The sequence below is a fragment of the Aotus nancymaae genome, unplaced genomic scaffold, assembly GCF_030222135.1.
Source record: "Aotus nancymaae isolate 86718 unplaced genomic scaffold, 86718_ANA_hifiasm-v0.15.2.pri h1tg000049l, whole genome shotgun sequence".
NCBI lineage: Eukaryota > Metazoa > Chordata > Mammalia > Primates > Aotidae > Aotus > Aotus nancymaae.
The window spans coordinates 4,550,521-4,569,077 of NW_026988463.1; the positions used below are offsets into that span (position 1 = coordinate 4,550,521).

The following is an 18,557-nucleotide window of genomic DNA, read 5'->3' on the forward strand; positions in this document are numbered from 1 at the left end:
TTTCACCATATTGGCCAGGCTGGTCTTGAACTCCTGACCTCAGGTGATCCACCTGCCTCAGCCTCCTGAAGTGCTGGGATTACAGGCATGAGCCACTGCACCCAGCCCCCACTTTTCAGTTTTTCTTTTCTTTTTTCCTTTTTTTTTTTTTGAGACAGTGTTTTGCTCTTGTCGCCCAGGCTGGAGTGCAATGGTGCAATATCGACTCACCATAACCTCCGCCTCCTGGGTTCAAGTGATTTTCCTGCCTCAGCCTCCCGAGTAGTTGGGACTACAGGCATGCACCACCACGCCCAGCCTAATTTTGTATTTTTAGTAGAGACAAAGTTTCTCTATGTTGGTCAGGCTGGTCTTGAACACTCAACCTCAGGTGATCCACCCACCTCAGCCTCCCAAAGTGCTGGGATTACAGATGTGAGCCACCTCACCTGGCCAATCTTCCACTTTTCTTTCTTTTTTTTTTTTTTTGAGATGAAGTCTCACACTGTGGCCCAGGTTGGAGTGCAGTGGTGAGATCTCAGCTCACTGCAATCTCTGTCTCCTGTGCCTCAGTCTCCTGAGTAGCTGGGACCACAGGCGTGGTCCCAGCTAATGTTTTTGTATTTTTAGTAGCGACGGGGTTTCACCATGTTGGCCAGGATGGTCTCCATCTGTTGACCTCGTGATCTGCCCAACTCAGCCTCCCCCAGTGCTGGGATTACAGGCATGAGCCACCACGCCCAGCCCCAATCTTCCACTTTTCTTAACATGGATGAAGGGACTGGCTGGGTGCCTTCTGTATGGGGAGGTGGGACTTGCTGGTCCCTCCTCCAGCCACCACCTGAGGCTCAGACTGCGGGCAGAAGAGAAGGCACCCAGGGTCACAAGAGTGAGGGGCCCTGGCTCGCTGGCCCCCACCAGGAGGCTGAACCTACTGGGTCCTGTGACTTCCACCCCATCCCATTGCGAGGAGGCCTGGCTCCCGCTCTGCTGAGCTGGGAGGGGAGGGCTCCTGAGGAACACCAGGCCAGGCCATCTTGACACATGGTACCCAGTACCTCCTCCGGTCCCGCATAGCTGGGCCCCACTCTCCCTTGTGCCTCGCACTACCGTCCCTGCTGGGCCCCTCCAAAGTACCTTCTGAGTCTCTTTCTTGGGTGTACAAGCCAGGGCTGGAGTGGGTTTCTGCAGCCCAGCATGTGGGGAGCAAGGCCCGGGGGCCTCTCAGAGCTCTGCATTCTCACAGGCCACCTAGGGGCTTGGGAAGTTGGGGACCCCAGGCCCACAGCAGGCCCGTGGGGAGCAGTCCTGGAAGAAGACAGTGCCGAGGGAGGCTTTGGGACAGGCTGGCCTTGGCCTGGTCCCAGGTAGGAGCTGCAGGCAGAATCCCTCCAACCCACACTAGTGCAGAGGGGTGAGGCCTGCAGGCCTTAGAAGCTGTGAGGTGGGAGCTGTGCCTACTCCCTGGGCAGCAGCTGTGGCTTGGTCCAGCACAGTGACTAACAGCTGTAATATTAGCCAGCCCTTTTGGAGGCAGAGGCTGGAGGATCGCTTGAGTCCAGGAGTTCCAGACCAGCCAGGGCAACAATGAGACCCAGTCTCCATGAAAAAATAAATAGCTGTGTGTGGTAGTGCACACGTGTGGTCCCAGCTGCTTGGGAGGCTGGGAGGCTGAGGCCAGAGGATCACTTGAGCCCAGGAGGTCAAGGCTGCAGTGAGCTATGATTGCACCACTGCACTCAATACCCTGTCTCGGAAAAAACAAGAAGACAGATGAATTGGTCATGTGGAGATGGGAGGGGGGGGTGCGGGCTCTGTGGATGGGGTGGGCAGGAGGGGGAGGGAGGGTTCCACCTTGAGGTGCTGCTGGAATGGAGGAGCTGCTGTGTGGTGACCACCCTGTACTGCCAGGCCCAGCCCAACCCACCGCTGCAAGTGAAAGGTCACTGAACACGTTCTCCCCTTTCAAGGACTGTGAACTCATTAACACTAAGGGATAAACAACGGAGGCCGGCACATGTGCGTTCCAAGCAAGATGGTCGGCCATGGAAAAGGCACTGCGAGTACCCGAAGGTGGACCACCCAGGGTGGAAGTTCAGGCACCAGACGGAAGGGCCTTGTGTGCAGCCCTTCTTAGGGACGCTGGAATCAACACGTGTTGCCCCCCAGCTCCTCGTACCCACTGTCCCGGCTGGCTTGACCTCTGACTGTCCATGGATGGGCAAGCTCTAGGCAGAGACCTCCCTCAATTTGCTGCGCTGGGATGTGGGCAAAACGACTCCATCAGGATCGTGGCTTTGCGATTCCCCAGGAGATGAGAGATGCCCCCAAGAAGCAGAGCAGAATTTTGCCAATAGGCTTCCCAGTGCTGGTGCTGTGCCGTTGACAAGTCCTTGGTCATCCTGGAAGGGGCCCCCAACTCCTGCCCTCCCCAGAAGAACTTGGCAGCCCTTCACCTCAAAAACAGCTGTGTTCTTTTAAGGCTGTTGAAATACATCCGTTGCCCAAATATGAACAGTGGCTCAAACACCCAGAGAACTTTCCAAACACAGGAATTAGAAGTAGCCTTGTGTCAAAAGATCTCCATTCTGGCCAACCTAGGAGGTCTCCCCCACCCGGGGAGGAAGACTGGAGTCAAAGGACTTGTCTGTCCTGTGCTGGGGACTGTTGTGAAAGCCCCTCAGAGACCTCCAGGGCTACAGCAGCCCCACCCACCCCCCACAGTCAGCCTCGGAGACAGCCTGGTTCCCTGTGGCTGCCCGCAGGGTGTTCTCAGAGAACCCTGGCTGGACCACTGCAAAGACCCTGGGGACACTCAGCAGCCCCCGGTGAGTACCCCTCGTCTGAGAGCATCTCACAGAACAAAGCGTCTCTTTTCACAGCCCTTTCCAGGGGGAGCTCTGCCTACCACCATTCCTCCCACCCCACTGGGCAGGGCATTTACTTCTGAAACTTCTCATGGTGAAAAGACAGACCCCCTTCAGGGATTCCAGCCAATTCCCTCGCAGGAGTTGGACTTACATGTGTCCATGGTGGCTGGTGGTGTGGAGCAGGCTGGCAGGGCAGGGCAGGCCACGCCGTGTATCTAGTGCCATGGTCAATTTCAGCCCGTTATGGCCTTAAGGGAATTTGCACCAAATCTTCCAGTTTCCAAGATAAGTCAGAAGTGAGGCTTTTCCCATAAACCCTCCTGATTTTATTTTGTTTATTTTGTTTTTCATTTTCTCGCTCTTGTTGCCCAGGCTGGAGTGCAATGGCACTATCTTAGCTCACTGCAACCTCTGCCTTCTGGGTTCAAGTGATTCTGCTGCCTCAGCCTCCCTAGGAGCTGGGATTACAGGTGCCCAGCAAGCACCATGCCAGGCTAATTTTTTGTATTTAGCAGAGATGGGGTTTCACCATGTTGGTCGGGCTGGTCTTCAAACTCCTGACCTCAGGTGATCCACCCGCCTCAGCCTCCCACAGGGTTGGGATCACAGGTGTGAGCCACCATGCCTGACCTAACCCTCCTGATTTTAAAATGTTGTCAAATATGTTTTTAAAAAGTAAAACATGGGCCAGGTCCAGTGGCTCATACCTGTAATCCCAACCCTTTGGGAGGCCAAGGTGGGTGAATCACTTGAGCCCAGGAGTTCGAGACCAGCCTGGGCAACGCGGTGAGACCCCATCTCTACAAAAACAAAAACAAGTAAAACACGACACGCCAGCCAAACAGCACACACTGGGGACTGTGAGTTTGCAAACCCGTAAGATAATGTGTCCTCCCACTCACAGACTGGAAGGTGCGCCTGCTGTTTGTCACCTGGTAAGGCTGGGCCGTCATTCCCCAGTGCTGCCAGGGACGTTTTGGGAATCAGACACATCAAGCACTTGCTTTTGAGCCACCTCATAGATGTGTGCAAATGATGTTTTTTTGTTTTGTTTTGTTTTTGAGACAGAATTTCACTCTTGTTGCCCAGGCTGGAGTTCAGTGACATGATCTCAGCTCACGACTTCTTCCTCCCGGGTTCAAGCGATTCTCCTGCCTTAGCCTCCCGAGTAGCTGGGATCACAGGCATGCCCCACCATACCCGACTAATTTTGTATTTTTAGTAGAGACGGGTTTTCTCCATGTTGGTCAGGCTGGTATCAAATTCCCAACCTCAGGTGATCCACCACCTTGGCCTCCCAAAGTGCTGGTATTACAGCCGTGAGCCACCCTACCCTGGCCACAAATGGTGTTTCTTAGAGTGAAATTTTGGTCAGTAATGAGATCTTTAGTTAAAAATGGCAAACAAACAAACAAAAAAAAAAGTGAAATTTTGGTGATAATCAAAAGTCATTTGGAGCTCAAGTCTGCTGGGCAAGGAGGGTCGTGACCAAGTCCTGGTGAGGCTGGACTGTCAAGGAGCATGGCGGGTTTTCCTGTGTCACTTAAGCAGCTCCCAGGCTGTGCCCAAGATGAAGGCCTGTAAACATGAGTCTGCTGTGCTAGTTCAGTCAGTGTACACTTTAACACATACTAGGTTGTCACTGGCTCCATTATTTTTGAGATGGAGTCTCTGTCACCCAGGCTGGAGTGCAGTGGGACCGTCTCAGCTCACTGTGACCTCCTGCCTTAGCCTCCCGAGTAGCTGGGATTACAGGCACATGCCACCATGCCCGGCTAATTTTTGTGGCCAGGAGTTCAAGACCAGCCCAGGCAATATAGCAAGACCACATCTCTACAAAGCATTTTTTAAAAAATTTAACCAGGTGGGGTGGCGTGTACCTGTATATAGTCCCAGCTACTTGGGAGGCTGAGGTGGGAGGATCACCTGAGCCCAGGATTTCAAGGCTGTAGTGAGCTATGATTGCATCACTGCACTGTAGCCTGGTGAATACAGCAAGACCCTGTCTCTAAAAATCAAAGAAGTCAGATTCTGGGACCCTCCTCCAGAACAACTGCCTCAAGGGAGAGGCCGGGAACGTGGGTGTTCGGGAACGTGGGTGTTCAACAAGCAGCCAGGGGGACCCTTGTGCTCTGGAAGTCCGGGGATTGTCTGCAGATGCCCACTCACCACGTGGAGGGCATGGCTAGACAGGCACATCAGAAACCTGGGAGCTGTTTTATTTTCAGTAAAGAGCTTTGAGGTATAATTGACACACCAGAACATTCACCTTTCTAAAGCATGCCATTGAGTGCTTTTTGGTGCAGTCACAGATCAGTCACCATCATCTACCCGGGGAGCTTCCATGATCATACGTCAGGCCCTTGCCCCAGAGTCTGATGCCATGAGGCCCAGGAACCTGTGGTTTGCTGGTTTTATTTTACCTGCTGTGCAGCCAGGTATGAGAACCACAGAACTAGCACAGAGGCACTCCACTGGGGCCATGGCGACCTATAGGGGACATTTGCACTGGCTGCAGACACTTCTGATTGTCCCAGTAAGGGAGCTGCCCCTGGATGCAGTGGGGAGCGCTCAGGGATACTGCTCAGCACCACTGCAGGGACAGTGACAGCCCTCCATGTCAACAGTGACCACACTTAAAAAGCCAGCCCTGCAGGAACCTCAAGTCTCTTCCACCCTTAATGTGACCACTTGAGAGCCCCAAGCCCAGTCCACAGTGGCCCCCAGAAACAGAAATGGGGGTGGTGGGACAGTGTCCCTGGTATTTAGTGATGGTGTTGTATAGGGTCACTTCCTAAATTTTGATGTCTATTTGGAACCAGGGGCTTCTGTTAGAATCAGATTCTGGTTCAGGGAGTCTGGGTTGCAGCTAATAAGCTCCTGGGTGATGCCGGGGTCGAGACCACGCCTTGAATAGTGAGGGTGTGGTCTACTACAGGCCACCCCAGGGCTCACGGTTTAATAAACGGCACTCCCCACTGGGTGCGGTGGCTCATGCCTGTAATCTCAGCACTTTGGGAGGCCGAGGCAGGTGGATCACAAGTTTAAGAGTTCGAGACCAGTCTGGCCAACATGGTGAAACCCCATCTCTGCTAAAATACAAAAGTTAGGCCAGGTGCAGTGGCTCACACCTATAAACCCAGCACTTTTGGAGGCCAAGATGGGAGTATCATGAGGTCAAGAGATCGAGACCATCCTGGCCAACATGGTGAAACCCAGTCTCTACTAAAAATACAAAAATTAGCCAGTCACGGTGGTGCACGCCTGTAATCCCAGCTACTTAGGAGGCTGAGGCAGGAGAATAACTTAAACCTAGGAGTCGGAGGTTGCACTGAACTGAGATCATGCCACTGCATTCCAGCCTGGGTGACAGAGTGAGACTCCATTTCAAAAAAAAAGAAAAAAATTAGCCAGGCATGGTGGAGGGCGCCTGTAGTCCCACCTACCGAGGAGGCTGAGGCAGAACTGCTTGAACCTGGGGGACAGAGGTTGCAGTGAGCTGAGATCATGCCACTTCACTCCAACCTGGGCGATTGAGAAAGCTTCCGTCTCAAAAAACAAAAACAAAAACAGCACTCCCAAGCCTCCCACTGTGCAGTCCTGGACTTTACTGCCTCATGTGTGGCGGACATGTGCAGCAGCTTAGCATGTGAGAGGTGGGAGAGTCAAAGGGTACTCCACCCCACACTGCAGATTACCCCAAAACATTTCTCTCAGCAAAACATTTTCCCACCACTGGAAGGCGGGTGTGGCAATTTCCTGAGAATTTTTTTTCCATCTCAAAGAATGGAGGAGCTGCAAAGCAAGACTCAGGAGGCCAGAGATGTCTTCCCTCCCCTGCTGCTGTGTTCTCTCCCTCCCCTGCTACCCAGGCACCCCAGGCGGATGCAGGGGGCTGGCTGGCCAGGGCCCTCCATCCTGTCAGCTCCAAGAGGCCATTACAAAGGCAGGTTCCCAGGTGGACCCGTTCCTGGGAAGCAAGCACAGCTCGAGTGGGGGTCGCAGCAGTCAGTCGCCAGTGCCAAGCAGCCAGTGAGCGGCCGCCACAGGCGGGCTCTGTCAACACAGCCTCTGCAGGTTCCAACTGGGCGGAGATGAAGCCAGGCACTGGTGTGGCAAGAGCACCAAGGCATGCTTCCTGAGAGGCACAGCCACATCCCTGGGAGCCAGGAAGGGTCAATGGGGAGCATCAGATGCCAGGCGAGCACAAGATCTTCAGAAAGATGCTCTCCTACTCAGGTGGCAGGGCTCCGCCAGGGGCTGGTGCTTAGATGGGAGTGAGCGTTGCCCGTGAGTAGCTTTGGGCTGAGCCCCGTGGAGGTGTTGCGGAGGCTCCAGTCTCCTTTCTGCCCCAAGTCCAGGTCCATTCTTGGGGGTGTGTGAGGCTGAGGGTACATTCTCCTAAAGCTGCTCCAGCTTATCCCAGGCAGCCTTGGGTTGCCCATCTCCTAAGTGACCCAACATCTGTGCTCCCTTTGCCAGCAGCACTCTGCCACGTCCTTGTCCCCTGCCCTGCCCTCTGGCCATTGCGAGCTTCCCTGGCTCTGTCTGCTCAGAGGCCCTGCCCTACCCAGTGTCTGCTGGAGGCCTGGCTCAGAGGGTCCAGCCTGTCCCCAGTCACTGGAGCCATGACCAAGAAAGGTTGAGATGAAACCCAGGACGACAGAAGGCAGGTGTGAGCCCTATGTGCTCCTAATCAGGCGCGAGGATCTGTCCAGACAAGCAGGGGCAGGGGTGGGCTGAAGGATGGGGACCCAGGCTGGGAACTAACTTCACAGGAAAAGCCCTGGGTGGACAGGAAGATTCCAGAGCACACTGTGGCTGATAAGGGCAACAGGCAGCAGTGTGCAGCCAGGGAGGCTGGGGGTGGCCCTGTCCTCTGGGCAGCAGCCCCTAGAGCTAGCTGGCAGCAAGCCTCATATACAAGGTAAGACCACAGAGCCTGGCAGTGGTTTGGAATTTGTTCTTCTCTTTTGTTAAAAGGGGGAAAGGAAGTGGATGCGGGTACCCCCAGGTGCAGGGGGAGGCATGCAGGCGGCCCCAGCAGGCAGGCGCTGGGAGGCGGTGGGAAGAGTCCTGGAGTTTCCCACAATCCTTTTCTCTGCAAGGAACAGCAACGCTGGCTGATGAGGGGATGGGGCAGGAGGCAGGGCCCTGGGGAGGGGGCAGCGGGCAGAGGGCTGGGGGCAGCGGGCAGAGGGCTGGGGGCTCACTCTAACATGCAAAGTCCAGCTGCCCCGGGAACTAAGTTGCTTCTGAAGAGCGACACATGTAGAAATACACAGACACGGCCACGCGCACACATGCGGAGAGGCTCTGCATTCCCTAGGGTGGGGGTCGAGGCCTGCCGGCCCCCGAGGAGCTCCAAGCCAGGGATCAGTGATGTCTCCGCCAGGGTGGTCCTCTGCGGTATCCCTGGGCCAGGTGGGGCAGGTTCATCTTCGAAGGAAGGCCGCGTGGTCTCTGAAGTTCTGTCCGCCAGGCACCCAGGCTGCTCTGAACCACTCCATGTGCCGGCCATGACCTTGCGTGTGGGCAGCTGCGTGTTCTGGCACCAGACATGTCCCTGCCTGGCTAGAGTCCGTGCTTTCCCCTCCAGGGCTCCAGGGACCAAGGGGTGCAGACATAAAAGGGGTGAAGGGGGCCCGCGGAGACGTCCTCTCCCCCGCCCCACGGGGTCCTGGGCTCCGGGAGGGGGGAGGGGCCTCCCTTATCTCTCTGCCTCCATGGCAGGGTGGGCCCTGGGTTCCGAGGTGGCCTGTTGGGGGGCCAGGGGTGGCCAGTCTGAAGCCGGAGAAGGGGGTGCTGGAGTCCACAGAGGTGGCTGTGGCTGGTGGTGCTGTGGGCCCCCCGGGGGCGAGGCGGCCGTGGGCCAGCTGGGGGCCGAGAAGCTGCCCGTGGCGGCATGGGGGAAGTGCGGTGGGGGCGACGTGGCTGTCGCAGCCATTGGGCTGCCGCTGCCACCGCTGTGGAAACTCTCGGAGGCCTTGAGACGGGAGAACATGGTGAGAGCGTCGGGGAAGTTGGGGGGTGTGGCGGGGGTGTTGGCAGGAGTACACATCTGTAGGGGGAAGAGAGGAGAGATGGAGTGAGCACCCCTTCCTGGTGGGGCCCCCACTGCCTCCCAAGGGGAGATGAGTGGCTTCCCCATTCTCAGAAGGCTCTGCGTCCCTTCCCCAGCTGCCCCAGCTGGTCTGTTGCCCAGGGGCTGCCACTCAGGGGCTCCCAGAGAAACCCAGAGATGAACCCACCTGTACTCACTCTGGGCAGCCCAATGCCTGGGGCCATAAGGCTTTCCCAGCCCGCCTCCTTCCCCCGGCCACAGCATTGAAGGTGCTGTAGGATGAGGACCTTCAATGACCCAGAGGCCAGCGCCCCACAGGTCTCACAGGGAACTGGCACAGGCAAGATTAAATGCAGGACCCACAAAGCCACCCATCTCCAAAGAGGTCAAGCCCCTGCCTCCACCAGTGCCCTCACATACGTGGGCCAGAGGCTGCTTATGCAAGGAACTAGCTTGGCCTCCTTCCACCCAACCCAGAACTAGGGGCTCTGGGGACACTTACCATCTGGTGGTGGTGGTGGCTGTAGGGGATGTTGGTCTCCTGGAAAAAGGCGCTGAGGGCTGTCTGCAGGAAGAGAAGTGCCTGCTCACCCTCCAGGCCCCTGCCGGCCCTGCCGCGCTGCCCCTGTTCCCCCGCTCCTCTGAGGCTAGGGATGACCCTGGCTGGACCAGTGAGTGGGAGGGGCAAGTTTCGGTGCTGAGGCCCAGTGGCTTGCCTGTCACCTCCAACCCTCACTGCTGTCCAAGGAAGAGCCACGGAACACCATGGGCAGTTCGGGTGCCCGCCTTTCCCCTGCTGCTCGCCACCTGCCTCAGTGCCTAAGACCTGCAGAGCCCCCTCCGCAACATGACTGGGGGAGGGCGGGCAGTACCCTCACCCCATCCTGGGATAAAGGCAGCACGGCCCCAAGTAGCCCAACCAGAACCCCCACCACCATCCTGTTTCAGGAAATTCTAGCCCGCTGTCACCACCATGACAGGTAGCAAGTCTCTACTCTTCTCTAAGCCTCGGTTTCCTCATCTTTGAAGCTGGGGCATCTTGCAGGAGTCTGAGCCTGGCAGGTGGGAACCCCTGCTGCCCTACCCAGCTCTGCTTCTGGCTGATCAAGGGGCCACTGTTTGGGCCTTGCTTTCTCCATCTGTACCACAAAAAGGCTGGACTAAGTGGCTTCCAGGGTCCCCTTTCTTGCAACAGTGATCTCCTAAGATCACCAGATTCCAGCAGGCAGGGCCTGGCGCCAAGTAGACAAGCCTGGGCTTTAGGCTCACTCGCTCACCCACCGAGCCTCCCTCAGAACAGCACCCAGGTGGTGCAGCAGAAAGACAGCCCTAGGAACGAAGCCACCATGGGTTCACAACAGCTCCCGGCACAGCTCCCCAGCTACTCGCTCTTGGCTTTCACCATGCTAGGCACACAATGCTCCACAGTGGGGCCACATGCCACACTGAGCATGGTGCGGGCACCCAGCAGTTCTCCCTCCCAGCAGGAGCATGGATTGTCATCATTCACCGCACAGGCAGGGAAATGAAGGTAGGAAGTGACTTGCTGAGGGTCAGCTGGTCAGCAGGAGACAGAGAAGGGAGTGCTCAGGAACAGCCAGGGCAGGTGGGGGAGGGAGACAGAGCGAGCCCGGAGCCCTTTCCTGTGTGTGTCAGTTCGGCAGGCTTCAGAGGTCCTTGGTGACTGGGAGCTGAGGAGCCCCAGAGGGAGGCGCTGGAATTTGCTACGTCCTGGCTGGGGCCCGGCAGGGGTGGGGAGGCCTGTCCCAGAGAACTGAGGCTGCTCTTGCACAAGGGCCGGTGAGGGAGCCCCGCAAGTGTGTGAGGGGTCCTCGGGGCCCTGCCAAGTTCCAGGCCCAAACTTGGAGCTTCAAGCAGCTGAGGTGCCCCCACTGCCACCCCTCAGGCCCACTCCCCCAATGCCAGCTTGACTTTCTGGCCCTCCTAGACCCGGCACACTCAGAACTCCAGACTGTTCCCGGGATCTGTCCTCAGTTAGGGGGATGGGGGTAGGGGAGCTGCTATGTTTTTAAAAATCTTTTTAAAATAATCTGGGAAATTTCCTGCAGGAGACATCCTACCTGGGTGTCCCCAAACAGGGGTGGTGTGGGAGCTGAGGCATGGGGGCTGGTCTTTAAGCACCTTCCCAGATCCCAAGACCCTCGGTCAGCGGCGGCTGTGTCCCAAAGGCCAGGCTCGCTGTGCAAATCCCAACTGGAACCCCCTCTGCAGGCCTCTGTGTATATTCTCCACTGAGAAACATCTGCCCTGCTAGACACAGGCCCCTCCCCCTGCAGCCTCCTGCCCCCATTAGCACCTGAATTGCAGCGAAAGTGACCCAGAAACACTGCCTGGTGGATGCGGGTGGAGCGTGGAGGGGGATGGGGTGGCCACATAAGCCCCTCACTCACCCCCATTCCAAGGCCTGAAGTCTTGTCACCTTCCTCCAGTCTCCCTGGCAGCTTCCACTTTATAGATGGCCCAACTGAGACTCAGGGGTGGAGGGCACAGGGCTCCCACCATGGGGTCACTGGGAACCACCAGGGGCTCCTGCCCCTCTTGGGAACAGTTTTTCCCCTCCTGGGAACAGTTTGGTGCCCTGATCACACACCAAATGCACGGGGTGGGGGGCTGCACATGTGAGAGTTTTCAGTTAACCCTGCTGCTGACAGAAGTGGCTCAAGTGGCTTGGGTGGCTGCTGGGTGCCAGGCTCTGAGGGTTGGGCTGAGTCCTGTAGACAGGGCCCGCCTCCCACCAGACACCTGCCTGCCCAGCCCCAGGCAGGAAGGGAACCCTGCATGCAGATGTGGGACTGCCATGAATGTGGTTTTGCAAGTTTTGCTACATCCAACGCTTGACACAAACAGCGCTGATGTGAGCTGTGGAGGAGAGGGGGGCAGCAGGGAGCTTCCTCTGGGTGGGGCTGCCTCAGGGAACAGGGGGCAGTGAGCTGGCCATCAGAGGCTGACTCACAGCTCCCCCCACAACATACAGATGTGGAAACTGAGGCCAGAAGGACAGAGCAGCCTCCCACATCCCAGAGTGAACACCACAAACGGTCAGTAGCCCCCAAGACCTCTGGTAGGAGGGAAGTGGGCAAGGAGGGAGGGATGGAGTCATCTGGGTGGGATGGCCACTGCCTTCCCAGACTGTCCCAAGCTTGGGACATTCTGATCCCCATCCAGTCCCCAGGAGGTGGAGCCCCAGAGTCCTCTAGCTCCTGGTACCTCCTGCAGGCCCTGGCACGGCTCCTCATGGAGAAACCAGGTTTCCAGTCCACAGTTGGGCACGGATGGTACGATGGCTTAGGCCGTGACCCTGCCCGTAAGGGGCACAGCTTATGGGTCTCTGGCCTCATCCCCAGATACTACCATGGGGTTAATCCTGGGGTCGGTGAATTAGGGAAGGCCAAGTAGCCTCTGGGCAGCAGAAGCCAAGAGCACTACTACCCTGGGTGTTAAGGGAGGCCCGGGGGAGTGGGTGCCAGACTGGGGCAACCTCACCTCCTACCCAGCTGGCCTGAAAGCTGGTGAATTGTGTACATCCTCCCCAGTGCACCGGCAAAGGCACAGATACCCCTGCCAGCCTCTGGAGAGCACCTGGACGCGAGCATGGAGTCCCCAGGCACACCTCTGGAGGGGGTACATGCTCATCCCTATGCTGTAGTGTTGGGCTCCGACATGCCACCCAAAAACTCCACGCCGTGTACACACATAACATCGTGCCGGGCAGGGGCTGCATCTGCACACCCGCCACATGTGTACGCACTGATCACACACCAAACGCACCGGTGGGCTGCGCGTTCACACGCGCGCCAGCTAACGTGCCAGCAGGTCCGCCACCTCCCCGGTACCCGGCCAACGCCGTGCCGCGGTGCGTGCGTAAACACAAATGCACATGGACGTGTGCGCACGCCGACGGCTGCCTACCAGGCACGCGGACCCTCGGACCACTCGTCCGGAGCGGCTCCGCCCTCCGGCCCAGCTCGGCCGAGGCCTGGGGCGTCCTCCTTCCGGCCGCCAGCCCGACTGTCGGTCCGCACTGAAGCACAGCCCCGCCCTCGGCCGTTACCCGGACAAAAGGGGTAGGGGGGTCTCCGTCTCGATCCTGGGGGACTAGGGGCCCCGCGGGGGCGACGTATCGCCGACCCATAGCCCGGTTCCGACCTCTGCCCGCCGGGAGCCCTCGGTGCCCGGACGCCGGGCGGCGCCGTCGGGAGAGCGGGTCAGGTCCGCAGCCCGGACCGGAGCGCACAGCCGGCACGCGTCCACGCTGCCCGCCCCCGCCCCCGCCCCCGCGGCCACGCGGGACACATTCCGCCCGCGGCCCCAGCCCCGGCCCCCGCCCGGCCCCCGCCCGGCCCCGGCGCCGCGCACCTCGAACTGCCAGTGGGCCGCCTGCAGCAGCTGCTTCGCCTGGTCGGCCGCGCAGCCCGCCGTCAGCACGAACTGGTTGATCATGACCTGGTGCTTGAGCTCGTCCATGTTCACGGACATGGCGCCGCCGCGCTGCCCGCTCCGGCCTCCCTCCGCCGCCCGCGCCTCCGCCTCACGCGTCCACCATTAGCGAGCCGGCTCCGGCTAATACAAATATTTACTGTGCGGCTCTGACTCACCGCGCCTCGCCTCGCTCCGCCGGCGCCGCGGCATGCTGGGAGATGTAGTCCCCGCGCCGCGCCAGGCGCCCCGGCGGAGCGAGGCCGGCGCCCCAGGGGACTCGAAGCCCGGGAATGGGCGTGTCTGAGCCCCGAGCGCCCGCTGTGCGGATGCCCACGCCGTGACCCGAGCCGGGTGTGTCCACGTCGCCCTCGTTGCTCTCAGTGGCACCCGCGCCCCTGCTCTAGCACAGATGGGGCTCCGCAGGCGGGGCCCCGTCTGTGCATGGGCGACGACGCCCGACCACAGGGTCTTGGCCGAGTCCTGGGGACCGTGTGAACGCTGAGCGCCTACTGTGTGCATATGCCCGGGCCGTGACCAGGGCCGGGGGCGTCCATGTCACCCTTGTTGCTCTGGGTGGCACCTGCGCTACTGTTCTGACACCGATGGAGGTCCGCAGGCGGGGGCCTCAGATCTGTGCATAGGCGTCTTTGCCAAGGCCCAGGAACGGTGTCTGAATGCTGAGAGCCTACTGTGTGCAAGCACCTGTGCCGGGACCAGAGCCAGTTACGTCCACGTCGGCATCGTTGCTCTCAGTAGCTCCCACGACCCTGCTCTAGCCGGAATTAGGAGCCCAGAGGCCGGAGCCACAGATCTGTGCATCAGCACAAACCGCCAGGCCACAGACGTCGTTGCCAAGCCCCGGGGATTGTGACTGAACGCTCAGCGCCTACTGTCTGCAGATGTCCAGGCCATGGCCAGAGCCAGGCATGTCCATGTTGCCCTTGTTGCTCTCGGTGGCAACAAGGTGGGGTCCCAAGGTGGGGGACACAGATCTGTGCATGGGCGCAAACACTGGGCCACAGGCGTCTTTGCCAAGACCCAGGGACCCTGAACCCCTCTGTAACTGGCATCGCACTGTGTTAAGTAGTAGGCACATCCTTAAGAGAGGGAGCTCTAGGAATTTTGGCCCAAATCGCTGGTCTAGGCTGCAAAGCCCCGAAAGGCCTGGCACACTGTAGGCGCCAACAAATACTCGTTCAATGAATGAATGAATGAATGAATGAATGAATGAATGAGTAAATCCGCCCTTCAAAGCTCCGCTGCAAGTCATCGCCTCCAGGCAGCCTTCTGGGTCTCCCCACTCAATCTCGCAACGCCCACTCGTGACTCAGGTCCTTCCCAACCTGGCTCTGGGCCTGCCCCACAGTAGCCCGATGACCCTGTGGACGGCGCCTGGGACAGGCTGACGGGGCCGGCAGCTTCTGGCGCTTCGGAGTTCCCCTCCCAGCAGTTCTCCCACGGTCCCACATAAAATCTCTTGCTCTTTGCCGGAAATCTCGGCCCTAAGCTGGCGGGCGCCAGGGCCCCGCGGAGCCAGTTCCGGAGCGGCTTCAAACTCCCATTCCCAGAATGCCCCGGTTTATTTGCATCGTTTGGTCTTGGTGACGTCAGGTGAGTGAGGTCGTGTCTCGACCAATGGGCAGCCTCGAGGTGTTAGGACCTGGCCATATAAGGTAAACAAAGCTGGTCGCCCAATGAGGAGGCGGCGGGGGCGGGTCCTGGGCCAGGGAGGCCGGGGGCGAGGCCGGGGGCGGGACCGGGGGCGGGTCGGCCGTGCCGTGTTTACAGACCCGCACATGGCGCTTCCGGCTGACGTCGCGGGCGGCTAGTGAGGCCTTGGCCGGTTCCGAGTGGCCGGGGTCGGTGAAGCGCGGTCACGGCCGCTCTCGGTGACCTTGGTCCGGCTCCTTGCGCACCGTGGCCCCAGTCTCCTTCGTTGAGTCCCTGTTTGTTGTGTCCTTCCTCTGCTCCTGGCCCGGGGCGACAGGAGAGCAATAGCCGGGTGGGAGGCTGTGAGGACTGCTCCGGAGGATGAGTGTAGCCTAGCAAGATGGAAAATGCCCTCCGGGGTTGGCGCGGTGGCTTGTAATCCCAACAACTACGAGGCCGAGGAAGGAGGATTTCCCAGGCCCAGGAGTTTGAGAACACGCCTCTACAGAGATACAAATTTTAAGAAAATTCGCCAGTTTCAGGCTTGGCACGGTGGCTCACGTCTGTAATCCTAGCACTTTGGGAGGCCAAGGCGGGAGGATCATGAGGTCAGGAGTTCAAGACCAGACTGGCCAACATGGTGAAACCCCATCTCTACTAGAAAATACAGAAATTAGCTGGCCATGGTGGCTCGTGCCTGTAATCCCAGCTACTTGGGAGGCTGAGGTGGGAGAACTGCTTGAACCGGGACCCGGGAGGCGGAGGTTGCAGTGAGCCAAGATCGCGCCACTGCACTCCAGCCTGGGCTACAGAGAGAGACTCCATCTCAAAAAAGAAACTAACCGGGTTCCATGCTCACACCTGTAATCTCAACACTTTTGGAGGCCGAGACAGGCAGATCACTTGAGTCCAGGAGTTTGCTAACAGCCTGGGCAACATAGTGAGACCCATGTCTCTACAAAAATAAAAATAAAAAAAATTGGCGGGGCGCAATGGCTCATGCCTATAATCCTAGCATTTTGGGAAGCCGAGACGGGTAGATCGCTTGAGGTCAGGAGTTAAAGACCAGCCTGGAAAACATGGTGAAACCCCGTCTCTACTAAAAATACCAAAATTAGCCTGGTGTGGTGGCGCTCGCCTGTAATCCCAGCTACTTGGGAGGCTGAGGCAGAGGTTTCAGTGAGCTGTGATCGCGCCACTGCACTCCAGCCTGGCGACAGAGGAGACTCTGTCTCAAAAAAAAAAAAAAAAAAAATCACTACAGCAGATTAAAGTAGGAGGATCCCTTGAGCCCTAGAGGTTCAGGCTGCAGTGAGCCATGATTGTGCCTGGGCGACAGAGTAAGATCCTGTCTGCAAAAAATAAGAAATTCCCTAGGGAGGTGGGCACTGGCCTTGGGGGTGAGTTAAGGGCCACCGAAGTGTTTAAATAGATCTGATCCCTTATACGCTTAGGGATCACTGTGGCTGTAGCAATGCCAGGATCAGATGGTGCTGGAGAGCTCCAGTCTGAACTAGGCGATGTTCTTGATGTGTCTGGTTCCAGGGGAGTCTGCCCTGCCTGCAGAATTGTTTGGAATGGAGGGACTTGCCTCAAGCTGCAGCTCCTACTTCGTTCCTTCAAGCCTGCCAAGGACTCTCCCATTGGGTGGTGGGAGGAGGACAGTGGGGGAACTAGTGGACTGGACCTGAAATATACTGGGGTGGGAGGGTAGGGTGGTGGAGGAAGCTGGGGCACCGAGATAGCTGAGAGGGTTGGGAAGAGAAAGGAGTCAGGGTGCAGTGGACTTGGCCTCTGAGTGCTGGGGCTGGGAGCCTGGCCTGTGGGCATGGGGTGGACCCGAGTGTTCTCTTTTCCCAGGCAGGCACTTAGTCTTGGCAGAAGCCACCTGACCGGGGAAATACAGCTGAAGCTTCTTTCCTGCTGCTTTGGGATCACTCAGGGGCCATAGTATTTTGCAAACCCTGATGGTTTTTTTTTTTTTTTTTTTGAGACAGAGTTTTGCTCTTGTTACCCAGGCTGGAGTGCAATGGCGTGATCTTGGCTCACCGCACCCTCCGCCTCCTGGGTTCAGGCAATTCTCCTGCCTCAGCCTCCTGAGTAGCTGGGATCACAGGCACACGCCACCATGCCCAGCTAATTTTTTGAATTTTTTGTATTTTTAGTAGAGACGGGGTTTCACCATGTTGACCACGATGATCTCAGTCTCTTGACCTCGTGATCCACCCGCCTCGGCCTCCCGAAGTGCTGGGATTACAGGCTTGAGCCACTGTGCCCAGCACCCTGATGGTTTTAAGAGATGTTTGCTTATGCTAAGAGTTGCCCCTTAACCTTTGCAAAGTTCATCTGCATGGATTAATGTGGGCAAAGTGCTCTATAGGGTAGGCGGGTAATAAAAACTAGCTCTGAATAGGATTACCGCTATAATGATTACCACTGGGGCTGCAACACAGCATGGGAGAAGGCGGGCAGGTTCAGGAGCCAGACAGACCTGGGTGTCAGGCTTGACTCTGCTGCTTAATGACGCTGCTTAATGACTTAATGCTTAATCTTGAGTGAGTTACCGGAGCTCTGGGCTTCACTTTCTCACTGGTGGGGCTGAGTTCTGGCAGCACTGCTGTGGAAGATGAATGCCTGTCAGGGGCGTAGTGCAGGGTCTGGTGCTTGGTGCACGGTTTTAGCACTCTCACCTCTTTGCCTCCATCTGGACCACTCTGGGAAGCCCCAGCCCTATTTTACAGGTAAAACTGAGGCTGGAATCCGGCCTTAGCCTCTGACATTCAGAACCTGTAGAGAAGAGCAGGCACCCAAGGTGACTTTCTGGCAAGGGAGGAGGGATGCTGTCCTGGTGGGGTCCGCTGGGGCTTGTCTTGTACAAGGAGTTAGGAAGTACCTGTGCCCCTCCTTCCACCCTCGTCCAGGTACTACTCAGCTGCGTGCCCAGGCTTGCCCAGCCCAGGAGGAGCTCTCTCAGGCCAGCAGACTGGCAAGAGTGGGCAGGTGGGGCTGGCAGAGTCAAAGGTCACCCTACTGGTCTCCATGTAACCCCCTCACCCCCATCCCCTAAGCCAGCTTGTTTTTCCAGGGGCAACAGGGAATTAAAAAACAAGCGTGTTTTCAGCCAAGAGGAGCCTGACTGGAGAGTGAACTTTGGATTCCTTAGTGGGCTGGGATGGAACGTGACAGCTGGGGCCAGCACCTAGTGGGAGGGAGAGAAGGCACTCCCAGCAGTGCCCTTATCACACCTGAGGGCCCAAGAGGTTCAAGGCTTTGCCAGACTTCACGTGGCCAGTCAATGGAGGGCCCAGGGCCCTGGCCTCCTCCTCCTCACCCCAATCTTTCATTTATTCCATAGATGTGCTTATCAGACACTCATCAGGTGCCTGGCTGTGGGAGCACAAGAATAGGCCAGGATCCTGCCTGCTTAAGGGCTTGAGAAATCTAGACCTGAGACTCGGGCACTCAGACAAGGAAGCCACCAGTTGTTTCCAGGGTCCGTCTTTATGTTTCCTTTTTATTTTTTGAGACAAGGTCTCACTCTGTCACCCAGGCTG

The 18,557-nt window shown here is 57.9% G+C and overlaps 1 protein-coding gene across 1 annotated transcript; it reads right to left on the reverse strand.

Annotated features, from left to right (window-relative positions):
• Positions 1–7,797: 7,797 nt before the first annotated feature.
• Positions 7,798–13,501, reverse strand: UBALD1 (UBA like domain containing 1). The gene is made up of 3 exons (XM_064362409.1): positions 13,291–13,501; positions 9,416–9,478; positions 7,798–8,910 (listed from the first exon to the last, which is right to left on the reverse strand). Exons 1-3 carry the CDS (start codon positions 13,408–13,410, stop codon positions 8,560–8,562), a joined length of 534 nt encoding a protein of 177 aa, XP_064218479.1. The 5' UTR covers positions 13,411–13,501; the 3' UTR covers positions 7,798–8,559.
• Positions 13,502–18,557: the final 5,056 nt, after the last annotated feature.

What these genes read in the sequence shown, in the direction of transcription:
- UBALD1 (XM_064362409.1), bottom strand. Translation starts at nt 13,410, where the DNA reads ATGTCCGTGAACATGGACGAGCTCAAGCACCAGGTCATGATCAACCAG. An exon ending in CGGCCCACTGGCAGTTCGAG is followed by an intron (nt 9,479 to 13,290) that starts GTGCGCGGCGCC and finishes CTCTTCCTGCAG; the next exon opens with ACAGCCCTCAGCGCCTTTTT. An exon ending in GCCACCACCACCACCAGATG is followed by an intron (nt 8,911 to 9,415) that starts GTAAGTGTCCCC and finishes TTCCCCCTACAG; the next exon opens with ATGTGTACTCCTGCCAACAC.